The sequence below is a fragment of the Hyperolius riggenbachi genome, chromosome 3 (genome assembly GCF_040937935.1).
Source record: "Hyperolius riggenbachi isolate aHypRig1 chromosome 3, aHypRig1.pri, whole genome shotgun sequence".
NCBI lineage: Eukaryota > Metazoa > Chordata > Amphibia > Anura > Hyperoliidae > Hyperolius > Hyperolius riggenbachi.
The window spans coordinates 259,946,610-259,961,365 of record NC_090648.1 but is presented as its reverse complement, the minus strand read 5'-3'; the positions used below and the strand labels follow the sequence as shown (position 1 = coordinate 259,961,365).

The window sequence follows — 14,756 nt, the reverse complement described above, 5'->3', positions numbered from 1 at the left end:
TAGGTATGAACGAGCCCTCAATGTTGCGTTCCAGCTCTTACGTACTTCCTTCTTCACATGGAAGTATGTGAGAGCTAGAACGCCAAATGGAGGGCAGTGCACAGAAGCAGCAACAAGGGTGCTTTAACACCCCCTGCCGAAGTGTGCATGTATGAAGGTTTATGTTCTGATCGACAGAATTTGGAACATGGTTCTGAATTAGAATATGCCGAATGAGTCAACACTATTCCTCATGTCTCTAGATATGATTAAAAGCAGTATGGTGACTAAAGGTGTGTACACACGCACTACTAAATGCAACGACGGGTCCGCCGGAACCTCCTGCTGGGCGGTCTTTAGCCAACAGTATTCACGTGTGTATGCACTGTCGGCGGACTGATAAGGCTGTTTCTGAACGATCCGCTCAGTGGATCGTTCAGAAACAGCCTTATCAGTCCGCCGACAGCGCGTACACACGCGCATACTGTCAGCTAAAGACCGCCCAGCGGGAGGGTCCGACGGACCCGTCGTTGCATTTGGTAGTGCGTGTGTACGCACCTTAAGTGGCTTATGCTCTCACATTGCAACACTTGACTCCCAGACAGGACACTATATGTATGGCGTTTGTATGTTCTTTCTATGTTTGGTTGAGTTTCTTTGCACATGGCAGGCTAATTCACTTCCCATAAAGCGTAGTCAATGGTTTGGGGCTTACCACTATGACAATGACAGGGACTTTAGATTTTTAGGCCCTTTGAGTGATAACCACTGACTGGAATTGTTCAATGTAATATAAAGGTCTGCAGAAAATACCAGTGCTATGTGCAATAAATGCATACAGACAGTAATAACTAAATATAGGTAAAGTGGCACAAGCAGTTTCAAGATTCTTCAGATTGTGTTGTATTACTGGAGTTGAAAATCAATGAAACTGTTAAAAAATCTGAAGAGCTGGAGTAATTATTTGCTTAATATAAATGGTTCATTTACAAAATGGTTTACCTACCCATGTGAAATGCAAGTAAAGTTTTTTTCCCCACTGTTAGTTCTGTTTTCATATAATATATGCAGAAGCTGCGCAGCACAGAATTGTGTGACCTGAGGGCACAGACACATTTATGTCAAATGTGAAGACCTGACTTAAAGTACCACTGTCTCAAATAAATGCTAAAATATAAAATGCGTGTGCATGTATACATGTAGAATGTACATATGTGCATGCTCTGATTTCATGACTAGACTGCACCTCTCTGCTCTGTGGCCTACCTGCTAGCTATTTGGCCCTGATACAGTCCATCATGAACTTTTCTCCAGTCCTATCCCACTCTGTTAGCCCCTTCGCTGGCTGCCACAAAGAATACAATTCAAAATCCTTACTCTCGCCTACAAAGCAGTTTAGCACCTAGCACCTTCTTATTCAAATAAACTTATTTCCAAATACCATCCAACATGCAATCCCTGCTCCACTAACAATATTCTGCTGTCTTCCTCTCTGGTAACCTCTTCTCACTCCTGCTTACAAGAGTTCTTACGATCCTCTCTTCTCCTCTGGATCTCCCTCCCTCAACACATCTGCCACTCACCCACACTTACCCTTTATAGGCGCAACATAAAAACTCCCCTTTGGCCAGGTCTCTCTTTCCCTTTTGTCTCTTAATGCTGTGCAATGTGCGTACATATCTTTCACCCCATGTGAAGATCTGTAGTTCATTTATTTACTGTATCAGCTGTAATCCACCCTTGCCTTTTACTGTTAACTGTTGTTTTGTTTCTATTATATTGTTATACCTTGTATTATACAGCACTACGGAAGATGCTGGCGCTATATAAATCTTTAATAATACATTTGTCACAGAGTGAAATTCATTGTAAATTATGTTTTTCTATGCTGCTGTCACTTACAGTAGGTAGTAAAAATCTGGTTTTGGACTAGTTAAAGAGTAACTGTTAGCCCCAAAAATGAAATTTAAATCTCTATTGCAATGTTTTATTTACTTTTTAATGGAGCCAAAAAGGCAATGCAGAAGTTAAAAATCAATCTAATTTTTTTACTATGTAGCCTTTTCCCCAGGACGCAAAGCCGCATAACAGATACTGCTGAGCATGCAGAGCATGCCCATGTCTGCCCGACCCCCCTCTCCCCCCCAGGACCAGGTGCCGATATATTATCACCCCAAACAGCTGACACGGAGAGAGAGCCGGAGCGGAGTACATCTACACACTTCCAGCGCCGCCACCGCAGAGCAGCTGCCGCCGAGTCACATGTGAGAGAGATGCACGGCGGCGGCAGCTTTGCGGTGGCGGCGCTGGAAGTGTGTAGATGTACTCCGCTCCCGCTCTCTCTCCGTGTCAGCTGTTTGGGGTGATAATATATTGGCACCTGGTCCTGGGGGGGAGAGGGGGGTCGGGCAGACATGGGCATGCTCTGCATGCTCAGCAGTATCTGTTATGCGGCTTTGCGTCCTGGGGAAAAGGCTACATAGTAAAAAAATTAGATTGATTTTTAACTTCTGCATTGCCTTTTTGGCTCCATTAAAAAGTAAATAAAACATTGCAATAGAGATTTACATTTTATTTTTGGGGCTAACAGTTACTCTTTAAATCCCTCCCTCTTATTCTGGCAGTTGGACTGTGCCCCTCCTGTCCAGGAAGTGCTTTGGTAAATAAAGAAAATCCTGGGGAAGTGAACTAGTCCAAAACCTGTCAGATGTGTCAATTTTTTTTACTAGCTGCTGCATTTGACAGCCACATAGGAAAAACTAATTTTCAATTGCTATTTTTACTGTGAGACAGATACACATGTATTTAAATTTTTTTCATTACAGGCTGTGTTCCCCTGATGGACCAGAGCAATTTTCACATTTTGGTGTTCCTCCTATTCATTCGCCAATTATTTTATCACTACTTATCTCACCTAAACGATCTATGCATTTGTTTTGTTTTGTTTTGTTTTGTTTTTCACCACAAATTGAGTGGTACTTTTTACTAAGAATTATTTTATTTTATATGCATTTTAACATGAATAATAATAAGAATAAAAAGGACAATTGAAATGCATGTCTGGGCCCACCTGGTTTCAGCGTGTCTATCCATTGTTTAACCCAGCTCATTTGACTTCATCCTGATCTGATCTTCTCATTTTGACATCAGCTTGTGTCCTCAATTTTGCCAGTTATGCACCTGCCCACACCTCAGCATGTTACTTGACTCTGCCAGTTATGTGCCTCCTCTGATCTTTGCTTGTGACTCAACTATGTGTGTTGCCTGCCTGCCCTTGGCTTTTCTTCTTGTTTATGCCTGCTTTCCACCTGCCCAGACTTGGACTGTCTTCAGCCAAACCTCAGTTACTTATCTATTGATCCCACTCCACAATGCAGCATTACCTGTTATTATCTCTGGTCAGTGGTGGCGCAATACCAGGGTGCATGACCTGATGGTTATTAGCCAGTAAAGCAGTCTTTGTAGTGAAAAAGTCTATTAAATAAAATGAAAGACCCCCCCCTTCCCGATTGAAGTTTGACCATTTGTGTCAATTGATCACTGATCAGGAAAGACTATTGGTCCAGCAGACTGATGAAGGATAGGGGGGTTGTGGTTATAGCAATATGAGGGTGAGACTGCATTATCTTTGTATTACCTTGAGCGGTAAATAGCCTGCAAGAGCAATGCACTGATATTAGGACAAGTCGAGGAGGTCCTCTGCCTTACACAAACAGCATGCCCATCATCTGTACAATCTATAGTATAAATGCATGTCCAAATACAGTTGAAAATCTGTAACAGGTGTCAGCTGTTTGGGGTGATAATATATTGGCACCTGGTCCTGGGGGGGAGAGGGGGGTCGGGCAGACATGGGCATGCTCTGCATGCTCAGCAGTATCTGTTATGCGGCTTTGCGTCCTGGGGAAAAGGCTACATAGTAAAAAAATTAGATTGATTTTTAACTTCTGCATTGCCTTTTTGGCTCCATTAAAAAGTAAATAAAACATTGCAATAGAGATTTACATTTCATTTTTGGGGCTAACAGTTACTCTTTAAATCCCTCCCTCTTATTCTGGCAGTTGGACTGTGCCCCTCCTGTCCAGGAAGTGCTTTGGTAAATAAAGAAAATCCTGGGGAAGTGAACTAGTCCAAAACCTGTCAGATGTGTCAATTTTTTTTACTAGCTGCTGCATTTGACAGCCACATAGGAAAAACTAATTTTCAATTGCTATTTTTACTGTGAGACAAATACACATGTATTTACATTTTTTTCATTACAGGCTGTGTTCCCCTGATGGACCAGAGCAATTTTCACATTTTGGTGTTCCTCCTATTCATTCGCCAATTATTTTATCACTACTTATCTCACCTAAACGATCTATGCATTTGTTTTGTTTTGTTTTGTTTTGTTTTGTTTTTCACCACAAATTGAGTGGTACTTTTTACTAAGAATTATTTTATTTTATATGCATTTTAACATGAATAATAATAAGAATAAAAAGGACAATTGAAAAAATGCATTATTTCTTAATTTTCAGCCATCATAGTTTTAAAATAAAATGTGCGACTGTAGATAAAACATTTTACTTGTCTTTTTCTCACAGTTATTAAAACATTTAAATGATGTCCTAGTACAATGTATTATGTACAATATTTTATTGAATAATAAAGGTGTATTTTTTGTTCGTTTATGGTATCACTAATTTCACGCCCTTATTTGCAAAAATAACAGTAATATACCCACATGACATGACATGATGTCATCACACTGTATCCTGTGTACTATGAACAGTACACAGAAAGTAATGTGTGCGTTTTTACTTTCACGTTTTTAATGACCACTGGCATATCGCGCTGATGCTGGTGATCATTCATTACAGGCACATTGATCAGCTTTGGGAACACGTGTTCCCATTCACCAATCAGTGTTCGAGAGGCGACAGGGACTTGTGCGGGATTAGGGTGTAGTACATATATCTACTCCCCTAGAGCTAAGGTGAAGTCTCAAGGGGCGTAGATATACTGCAGCAAATTCAGTAAGTGATTAAGAAAAGTCTACAGTATTTTTTTTGGATAGCATAAGCTTTTACATGCTGCATATAGTTTTTTTTGTTGCCTGTTGTGAATTAATTCTGATCTTTTATTATTTTAACTAGCGACTGGAAAGGGGTGATATGGATGATTCAGGAAATAACGATACAGCTACAGTGCGAGAAGGTGAAGATGCTGTGTCCCAGTTACCACAAAAAGCTGTACTCAAGGTAAAAGTCTTATCTTGTGTTGGCGTTAGTATGAGTATTTTGTATACCCTGTTGCTATGTTTATGTCAAAACAGTTTAAAAAAGTTGAGTCTTCTTCTTCTGTACTTTGCCTTATAAAGCTCTATGGGTATGTTTGATGAAGAACATACGTTTGGTATGAGTGACTCACGTTATAAGGTGTGCATTGTTTGTCAGCAGACTGCTCTTTTTATATTGTTTACATTAGTTCATAAATCTGATTACATTTAATTGAGATCCATCCTACAGTGTTTTTGACATGACATATATCTGTTTTAAGCTTTTCTTTATTTTTAAAGTGAAAGGCAACCTTGACTTGTCTCTTGCACACAACAAAATAATCAAATCATGTATAGACACAGTGATGAATAGTTATAAATGTATTTATTTTTGCATCTCTGTATCTGTCCTTATAGTTACTGTATCTTCAGCATAAGGTTGTTAGATATTGTAGATACATGACCATTTATTGTCCACGCATTAACCTGTTACAGATTTTCAACTGTATTTGGACATGCATTTATACTATAGATTGTACAGATGATGGGCATGCTGTTTGTGTAAGGCAGAGGACCTCCTCGACTTGTCCTAATATCAGTGCATTGCTCTTGCAGGCTATTTACCGCTCAATGTAATACAAAGATAATGCAGTCTCACCCTCATATTGCTATAACCACAACCCCCCTATCCTTCATCAGTCTGCTGGACCAATAGTCTTTCCTGATCAGTGATCAATTGACACAAATGGTCAAACTTCAATCGGGAAGGGGGGGGTCTTTCATTTTATTTAATAGACTTTTTCACTACAAAGACTGCTTTACTGGCTAATAACCATCAGGTCATGCACCCTGGTATTGCGCCACCACTGACCAGAGATAATAACAGGTAATGCTGCATTGTGGAGTGGGATCAATAGATAAGTAACTGAGGTTTGGCTGAAGACAGTCCAAGTCTGGGCAGGTGGAAAGCAGGCATAAACAAGAAGAAAAGCCAAGGGCAGGCAGGCAACACACATAGTTGAGTCACAAGCAAAGATCAGAGGAGGCACATAACTGGCAGAGTCAAGTAACATGCTGAGGTGTGGGCAGGTGCATAACTGGCAAAATTGAGGACACAAGCTGATGTCAAAATGAGAAGATCAGATCAGGATGAAGTCAAATGAGCTGGGTTAAACAATGGATAGACACGCTGAAACCAGGTGGGCCCAGACATGCAAGTAACACCAGGTCAGACAAGCCCCAATCTGACAGAGAAGTCAGCACTGTTTTCTAACTGAGAGGGGCTTTTATGGGAAGAGAATGGGTGATTGCATGCTCAAACACACTGTCTGGTTTGGAAAATGCAAAACATACGCTGTGAAGTTCAAACATGCCCATGCTTCTGGCCATGGTCATGAACCACGGCCATTTGCACATGCGCACATGCCAATGCCATGACAGGAGCAATGGGCGATAAGTATGACATAGATTATGTATATCCTAATGTTTATACCTCGTATCTCGCACTCTCATCCTAACTACTACTTCTTCTGATTTGCTTATTTAAAAATCTGTGGAATGCCTATCTAGTTTTATCTCATCTGACTGTGTGGATAGAACAACAACAACAACAACAACAAATAACATTTGTAGAGCGCTTTTCTCCCATAGGACTCAAAGCGCATAAGCATGGCTCCGACCATCGTGGTACAGAGGAAGAATTTTATAAGTCCGGAAATGCCAGGCTATACAGGTGGCTTTTCAATCTGGATTTGAATAGCTCCAAGGATGGTGCTGTCTTTACTGGGTGTGGCAGGGAGTTCCAAAGAGTAGGGGCAGCATGACAGAAGGCTCTATCTCCAGATTTTTTGAGGTGCACTCTGGGAGTGACCAAGGTTGTGAGAGGTGTGGTGCAGCTTCAGCAAGTCTTTCATGTATCCAGGGCCCAGATTGTGCAGGGATTTGAATGTCAGCAGTCCAATCTTAAAGAGTATTCTCCATTCTACTGGTAGCCAGTGCAGTGAGCGAAGGATCGGTGTAATGTGACAGTGGCGAGGATGGTTTGTTAGCAATCTGGCAGCAGCATTCTGCACTAATTGCAGGCAACGCAGGTCCTTTTTGGGGAGGTCAGCATAAAGGGCATTGCAGTAATCCAGCCGTGATGTGATGAAGGCGTGAACTAGGGTTGGAAGATCCTCTAGGGGAATCAGATGTTTAATCTTTGCAATGTTCTTCAGATGAAAGTAGGAAAATTTAGCTACAGATGAAATTTGGTTTCTGAAACTCAAATCCCCATCGATTAGTACGCCAAGGCTGCGCACAAGGTTGGAGCTGTTTATGTCTGAATTCCCAATCCTCATTGGTGTTGCTTTAGGATAGAGCTGTTTTGATGGCGAGCACTGGCTTTGGACAAAGAGCACCTCAGTTTTGTCAGCATTCAGTTTCAACCGGATAGAAGGGAGTAACTCCATTGGTCTATTCACTTAAGCATAGAACATAATGTGACTATGTGTAATTAGTGATTCTCTGTATGAAACGTCCCATAGGTTTCATTTTTTTAATCACTGGCAATCAGAAAATCTCTGGAAGCACTTTTTGAATCACCGGCAATCAGAAACTCTCTGGAAGGTGCTTGCAAAGTGAAACAGCCCTCAGTGTAAAGCCCAGGGCCGGATTTGTACTTTTTACCGCCCAAGGCCAATTATACCGTCTGTATGGTTGTTATCTCCGTGTGCCGCAATGAGAATTCTACTTACATCATTGGATGTCACAGACAATAACTATTTCAGTAATACGCGTATAAATTATAAGTTATATTTTCCTTAAGAACTTTTATGTTATGTTTGCTAGCCCATTGTGCCACCATGTGAGTTAGGCTGAAGTGTACCTGTACGATAGAGCTTACAGGTCTTGCAGGGACGACACAAGTACACAGGACAGAGAGTTCAAAGGTTAAAGCTGTCCTTGTACACAGGACAGAGAGTTCAAAGGTTAAAGCTGTCCTTGTAGATAGGGATGGCTGCATGGAACAGCTTTACTGTCCCTCACTGAGCCACCCCTAAATTTCTGGTGCCCTAGGCCATGGCCTATGTGGCCTTGCCAGAAATCCGGCCCTGGTAAAGCCTCAAACACAAGCGAGACAAAACTCAGACGAGGGCCAAGAATCATGAGTACCGGTGCTCTACAAGGTCACCTAAAGATCCGGCACGCCACATATTTCATTGACACTCATGAGCATGTGCATCTTTCCTTTTCTTACCCTTCCAGCTGGAAGCCGCTCCATCATGCACCGCGCAGTTGTCCAACCAGAGCAGTTGTACACTTTTCTCCACTGTAGATGAGGGACATGTCTGTGTGAGCTTGGGTCCAGACCTGACCCCCTGGATTGCCAGTCCCATTCTCTTCAGGCATCAGTCATAGTGCATGTGTATGCATCCTAACTGCCATATAGACTTCCGTTTGGGAACAAAATGGCTTAGCACTCCTTGTGACCATGTTTGCCACACTGCCCAAACTGAGCATTATCATTTACCAAAACTAGTAGGATACATATAAGTTATTAACATGAATTAAAATAATGAGAGTAATAAATGTGTGTACTTTGTTAGCATTCTCTGTATATAACTGTTTGCCGTGAAGCTGTTCAGCCACATCAAAACATCACACACATCACATCCCTTCTCACAATCTCTTGTTCAGTCAACCAACTAATTGTTCTTAACATGTATGAAGATTGACAAAATATGAGCTACTTATCTTGAGCATCGGAAAATGAGCAGATGTGCGAATAGTGCTGTTAACTGTCTATACACATTAAAGTCCAGTGCTAGGCTCAGAAAACTGAAACAGTTAATTCTTATTCATTCCTCATTGCTGGGGAATGCGGTAGCTGCTAGCTTTTTGGCTCTAGATAAAGGGACTACAGTAGTGTCAAGTCACAGGCTAGTGACATGCTGCACCATTAAACTACAGAGTCAGCAACTGAGGTAGGTCCACGATCACTATTGGCAGTATGTAAAAGAGGTCATAGACATGGGAGTCAGAGCCAGTAATAGGGGAGGACAGTGTAGGTTTATTCTGTTTAAATTTTAATATTCCTGGTGTTCAGCTGTAGTAAAAAAACATGCAAATAAAAGGAATCCTAACTTATGAATAAACAACAAGTAACTAAGCAGCAACATTTTTGCATTACGTTGTGTTTGCAATTTGGCCAGCTTTACGGCAGGATATGCTGACTAATGTATAACACATTTATATTGTGGTTAGAGGCTTAATCCTAGTTTCATTTTCCCACTTTTCATCTTTCATATTTATCCCATATGTTTCAACAATGTGCTGTTGTATTATTTTACAGATTTTTGCTTTCATGGATCTAATAGATTTAGCAAAAAGTGCTCAAGTGTGCAGATCCTGGAAGATAATCGCTCAAAACAGTTCCCTCTGGAATAGCGTAAGTACATGTCATTTTTCATTTTCATGTCACCTAGGTGTTTAGTAATCAAAGCCTAACTAAGGACACAATGCTTTTGTGCTTGAATAGGAAGAAGGGCTAGACCCTGTGTTAGATTTTCTTGCTGTTTGCAATCACCGTGAGTAAAATGTCACTTTCTTCCAGTTATTTTCCAAGGTATTTGAGTACAGAAAGTCAGGGAAAATCTCTTTAGTTTGGGCACAGACTGCAATTAAAGAATCTTTTCTGCAGCTTTATGCTGGGTTTGAATATCTGTCTTTTTGCCATCGGTCTCCCACATCTCTCACATCAAGCTTCATAAAAACCTGGAAATGAAAGCAAATCTCCCGATTTTGGAAGGAAATAACAGTACCGCACTGAACTTGTATACCTTCCCCACTAACTCTTAGGCTGGTTTCTACACTGGATGTGTGTGATGCGGTGCACACATTGCACTGCAGAAATGACAGGGTCATGTGCATAGGCCTGCCCCCTGGTTAGTGATGTACTTCATGCTGGGCAGGAAGTACGGTATGTCACTGGGATGCCCGTCAGTCTGCGTGTCTGTGCAGCGCTCCCATTGTGCACACTGCCTGCATCGCCCATTGGCATTACTGCATAATCCATGCAGCTTTTGCAACAGCATTGCGATGATTTGGATACTTCCATTGCGCCGCATTGCATCATGTCAACTGTGCAAGTCTCCATAGACTTGCATGTCTATGACGAGTACTGCGCTGTGGCGCACAGCAACCAGTGTGCAAGGGGCCTAAAGGTGGCAACACATGATGCAAATGAAATGTTCAGCTTTATTCAGCAAAATGGTTGCATGTAAAAATCAAATGAAAATTTCCATTTGGTTGATGAATCTTGATCGACTTTGTAGACAATTTGGAAGAAAATGCCTAGATAAATTATAGAGCGCAAGCACGATTTTGTGCACGCATTATGACCTATGCTGTGACGTTGTGAAGTTGCAGTGCGATGCAAAATACATAAAGTAAAAACTGAAAAAGGCTACCTTTTAAACTGATCAACAATGACTTAGTTGGTCTTTTGAAGATTGTTTGTGCTGTAAAATGCTTTAATGTATGTTTTATCTCATATTTTTGGTTGTGCACTGATTTAATGTTTCTCTAACATTAAAGCATATGAGTAAAATGCATCCTATATAAAGTAACAGTATTGTATACATGTGGAATCACTCAAATATTATCCTGAATTATGTACTTATTCACAATAGCTTTTCAGTTGCCAGCTGAGTGTTTCTTACTTTACCGAATTTGGACCCAGGATGACTTTAAAAAGTGAACCTGTGCCCAACTGTTTATGTAGGTTGTTTCAGGCATAAATGGTAAATTATTACTACTTTTTACTTACTAAGCTGTTCTTATTGCCCAACTGTCACTAGATCAGTTCCCTCAAGTCCTCTCACCAGTATCGCATAACTAGAGAGAGTGATGTATAAGGACACATATCTGGAGTTGATCTGTCAGGTGACAGTTTGGGGCCAAGTACTTTACAGATGTGTCACTAGCTTGCAGGCTTGCAACGTGTTTTGCAGCTATGGAAGAGCTGGCTGGTTGTTGGTTGACTGTCTGTAAATTACAAGGCCTTCAACTAAGTGTAATACATAATGTTTCAAACACCCAAGGAGAAGCTCAATAAGGGCTCTTTCACACTAGGAGCTGATCCGTGTGTTTTGACGGATCGCTCCTAGGATGCATTTAGAAAGGTAGCATGAAAGTCTATTTGACTTTTATGTTAACTTTCACATTAGACAAAGCATTTTCGAGAGCGTTACGTTGTAACACATCTGGGCACTTTTGCCTCTTCCACAGTACATAACACGTGCACAAGCACGATTTTGTGCATGCATTATGACCTACGCTGTGACATTGTGAAGTTGCAGTGTGTTGCATATCAGCGGCACTAGATCTAATTCAACCAACGGGAAAATGCTGTGGCTGCACAATTCAAAGCTCCCAGATGCATTACAACGTAACGCTCTGGAACACTTTGCCTAATGTGAAAGGTAACATGAAGGTCAATAGACTTTCATGTCATGCTGCTTACCGCATCCTAGGAGCGATCCACCAAAACCCACAGATCAGCTCCTAGTCTGAAAGAGCACGTGTTATCTAATGTGATAGAGGCCTAAGAATAAAGAACTAACCAGTCCTCCTCTTAGGCAATAAACTTAATACTATGAAACACCCTGCACATTGGATGGTTCAACATATTACAAATTCAGCTTAATCTTATATAGCATTGCGTTGGTAAGACGCCCACTTATGCTTAGCCCACATGATTGCCAGGAATGATAGATTAATTGATTTTTAATGAATGATTACAACTGTGGAAGATCGAATGCCTCAGTTCAAGTCCTTGAGCTACCTATGCAGATAACGCTGGTTTACAGTATATACTGTTCTTTTATTGGATGCCATGTCTTTATTTTCCTGCTTGTGAGAGTCCCATGGTTTTAGGCTGCCATTGATTACATCTTCAATGTTGCAGCAGAACTTTTTCTTTACTTTTTTTCTTATTTTTTTCCTTTCAGTTATTTTTCTCTTCTGGTCTACTTGTTGTCTTTAGCCCCCTGTGAGGGGACGTGTTGCAAACGTTGTTATGAATTTTTTATATATAACTTCAACTTCTTAAGAATTAAGAACTAACCAGACTGGATAACCAGCTATGGGTTCATACAGATACAGAACTTTATCAGGCAGGCCAAGAAGGTGGGGTCCAGATTTAGGAGAGAATTAAACCAATATGAGTAATTGATTCTGGAATAGGGGAAACCAGTAACCAAAAAAACACCCACCTTTATATGTTCGTTCCTTTTGTAGTTTAGATAAACAGATTCCACCATTACTGCAAAAGAGATCAAGAACAATATTTAGCTACCTAGTAACACTTATCAAACTCTGGTGTGAGATAAAGTCTTGTGGCAATTTAAAATTGCAGAGCTTGAAAAGAAGCAACGAAAAGGTTAGGCCCGATCCAATTCACTTTTTCTCCTAAGTTTTCTCATAGGAGATAATTGTCATCTCCTGTTTAATATAACTTTTTAGCACTCCGCAATTGAAAAGGTACCAAAATGTAGGTGCAAAGGTAGTATCCTAGTTATCCCTGCTATTTTATTGTTTGCTGGTGGCTTGAAAGGCAATTTATTGATAAGAGTTGAAGTATCATCTTGGAAAAATCTTAAGAGAAAAAGTGAATTGGATCCGGCCCAAAATGTGTTGGAGGTGTCACAAAGAATGCATTTTTTTTTTTACATATATGATGGACCTGAATCAACAAAAGACCTGTGGGAACAGATCAACCTTTTATTTTATTTTTTTACAGAAACATACCAACACAAAGTGAAAAATTGACAGTTTCATTACTCTTTCCCTTTCTGGAAACCATTATGACACAAAGACAGCTCTCCTGAACCCGCTCAAAAATGTTGTTTGCTAGTTGCTAGAAAACTCATTGCGGATAATTGTAAATGCTCAGTCACTCCATGGCTTGACGAGTGGGTGAATAAAGTGTCCCAATTTATAGATACAGAAAGTATTTGGCTAGATAACGAAAAACCGCACAGAGAATGCCAAGAAATATCATTACAATGGAATAGACTAACTAAACTATATAAAAAAAATCAGTATCTCATTACATAACCAGTTTCAAATTGCAAAAATAAATAAAGGATCAGGGATTGGGGGATTGCAGAATAACATTTTTATGACTCTTATTCCCTTAGGACACTGACGTCTGTTTATTAAGCTCAGAAACCGATATGCACCTCTCCCCATTTGCCACAGCAAAGTTCTACTTGTTTGTTTTTCTTATTCTTGCATTCCATGCTTTTTGTTTTCTTTCTCTTTCTCCTTGTATTTTCTCCTTTTTTCTTCTTTCACTGTCTATCATTTCTGTGTTCCCATTTTCCTTTAAACATTTGCGAATGATACTGAAGCTAAACAACCCCAACACTTACAGCGTGGCGATGGAGCCAAGTCATCATATTTAGGGAACAAAATGTACTGGTCTGATGTTTGTGAGATAAATACATAAAAAAGTTAGGTAGAGTCCTAGTGTGATTAGAAAGCAATGGGACAGCATGCTGGCAAAACAGTAAATGCACTGGAACCGAGCTGTGGGCTTTATAACACTGCCTTTGTGCTAGTTCTGCAGCCACACCCTCCTTTAGGGCCACTAAGCTAAGGCATGTGTAGCTCCGAGGAATATATTTCTAGAAGAATGGGAGGACCCCCAGGACTGGAGCATGGGGATGACACTAGAGAGATTGGGCACAATGTGGTGCAGGAACATGATTGGGTGGGGAGTATGTCGTGCACCTCTGCCATCTGAAGGGTAGCCCCAGATGCCACCGGGTAATAGCTTCTCTAGAGGTACATTTTCAATGGTTTTCAAGAGTCTATTTATTTATTTAAGTATTTATATAGCGCTGACATATTACGCCCCGCTGTACAGAGTATATATAGTCTTGTCACTAACTGTCCCTCAGATGGGCTCACAATCTAATCCCTACCATAGTCATATGTCTATATATGTATGTATGTATGTATGGTGTAGTGCATGTATCGTAGTCTAGGGCCAATTTAGGGGTAAGCCAATGAACTTATCTATATGTTTTTGGGATGTGGGAGGAATCCTGAGTCCCTGGAGGAAACCCACGCAGGCACGGGGAGAACATACAAACTCCTTGCAGATGTTGACCTGGCTGGGATTCGAACTGCGGCGAGAGCACTAACCACTACGCCACTGCTGCCCTATGAATATAAATCAGTCGTACGATGGCAAGGCTTCAAGGAAAAAGGGCCCAAAGAGTCTGTTAGTCTTTCAGTGTATATGTTATGGTCAAAACCAGAATTGGCCAAACGCGTTCTGGCCAGCCAAAGTCCGCAATTGATGTTTGTTTTGTATATTGGCCGCATAAGGCCGCCACTTCTCGTTCTGACCGTCCAGAACCTAAAGTGGCCAGACTTTGGGTTCTGGCCATAACATATACACAAAGTGGATTCATAAAGCAGTAGTTGTCTAGCTTGTCCTCAGCTTACAAAGTTGTGGAAACTT

General features: G+C 40.8%; 1 protein-coding gene across 3 annotated transcripts in view; it reads left to right on the top strand.

The window, feature by feature from the left end:
* Positions 1-14,756, top strand: part of FBXL13 (F-box and leucine rich repeat protein 13) — a 227,738-nt gene that overhangs the window by 51,500 nt on the left and 161,482 nt on the right. For all 3 annotated transcript variants that reach the window (XM_068276222.1, XM_068276221.1, XM_068276220.1), the window contains exons 7-8: positions 5,118-5,222; positions 9,573-9,668. In XM_068276222.1, coding sequence (XP_068132323.1) covers positions 5,118-5,222; positions 9,573-9,668 — 201 coding nt within the window. The remainder of the gene's footprint in view (positions 1-5,117; positions 5,223-9,572; positions 9,669-14,756) is intronic.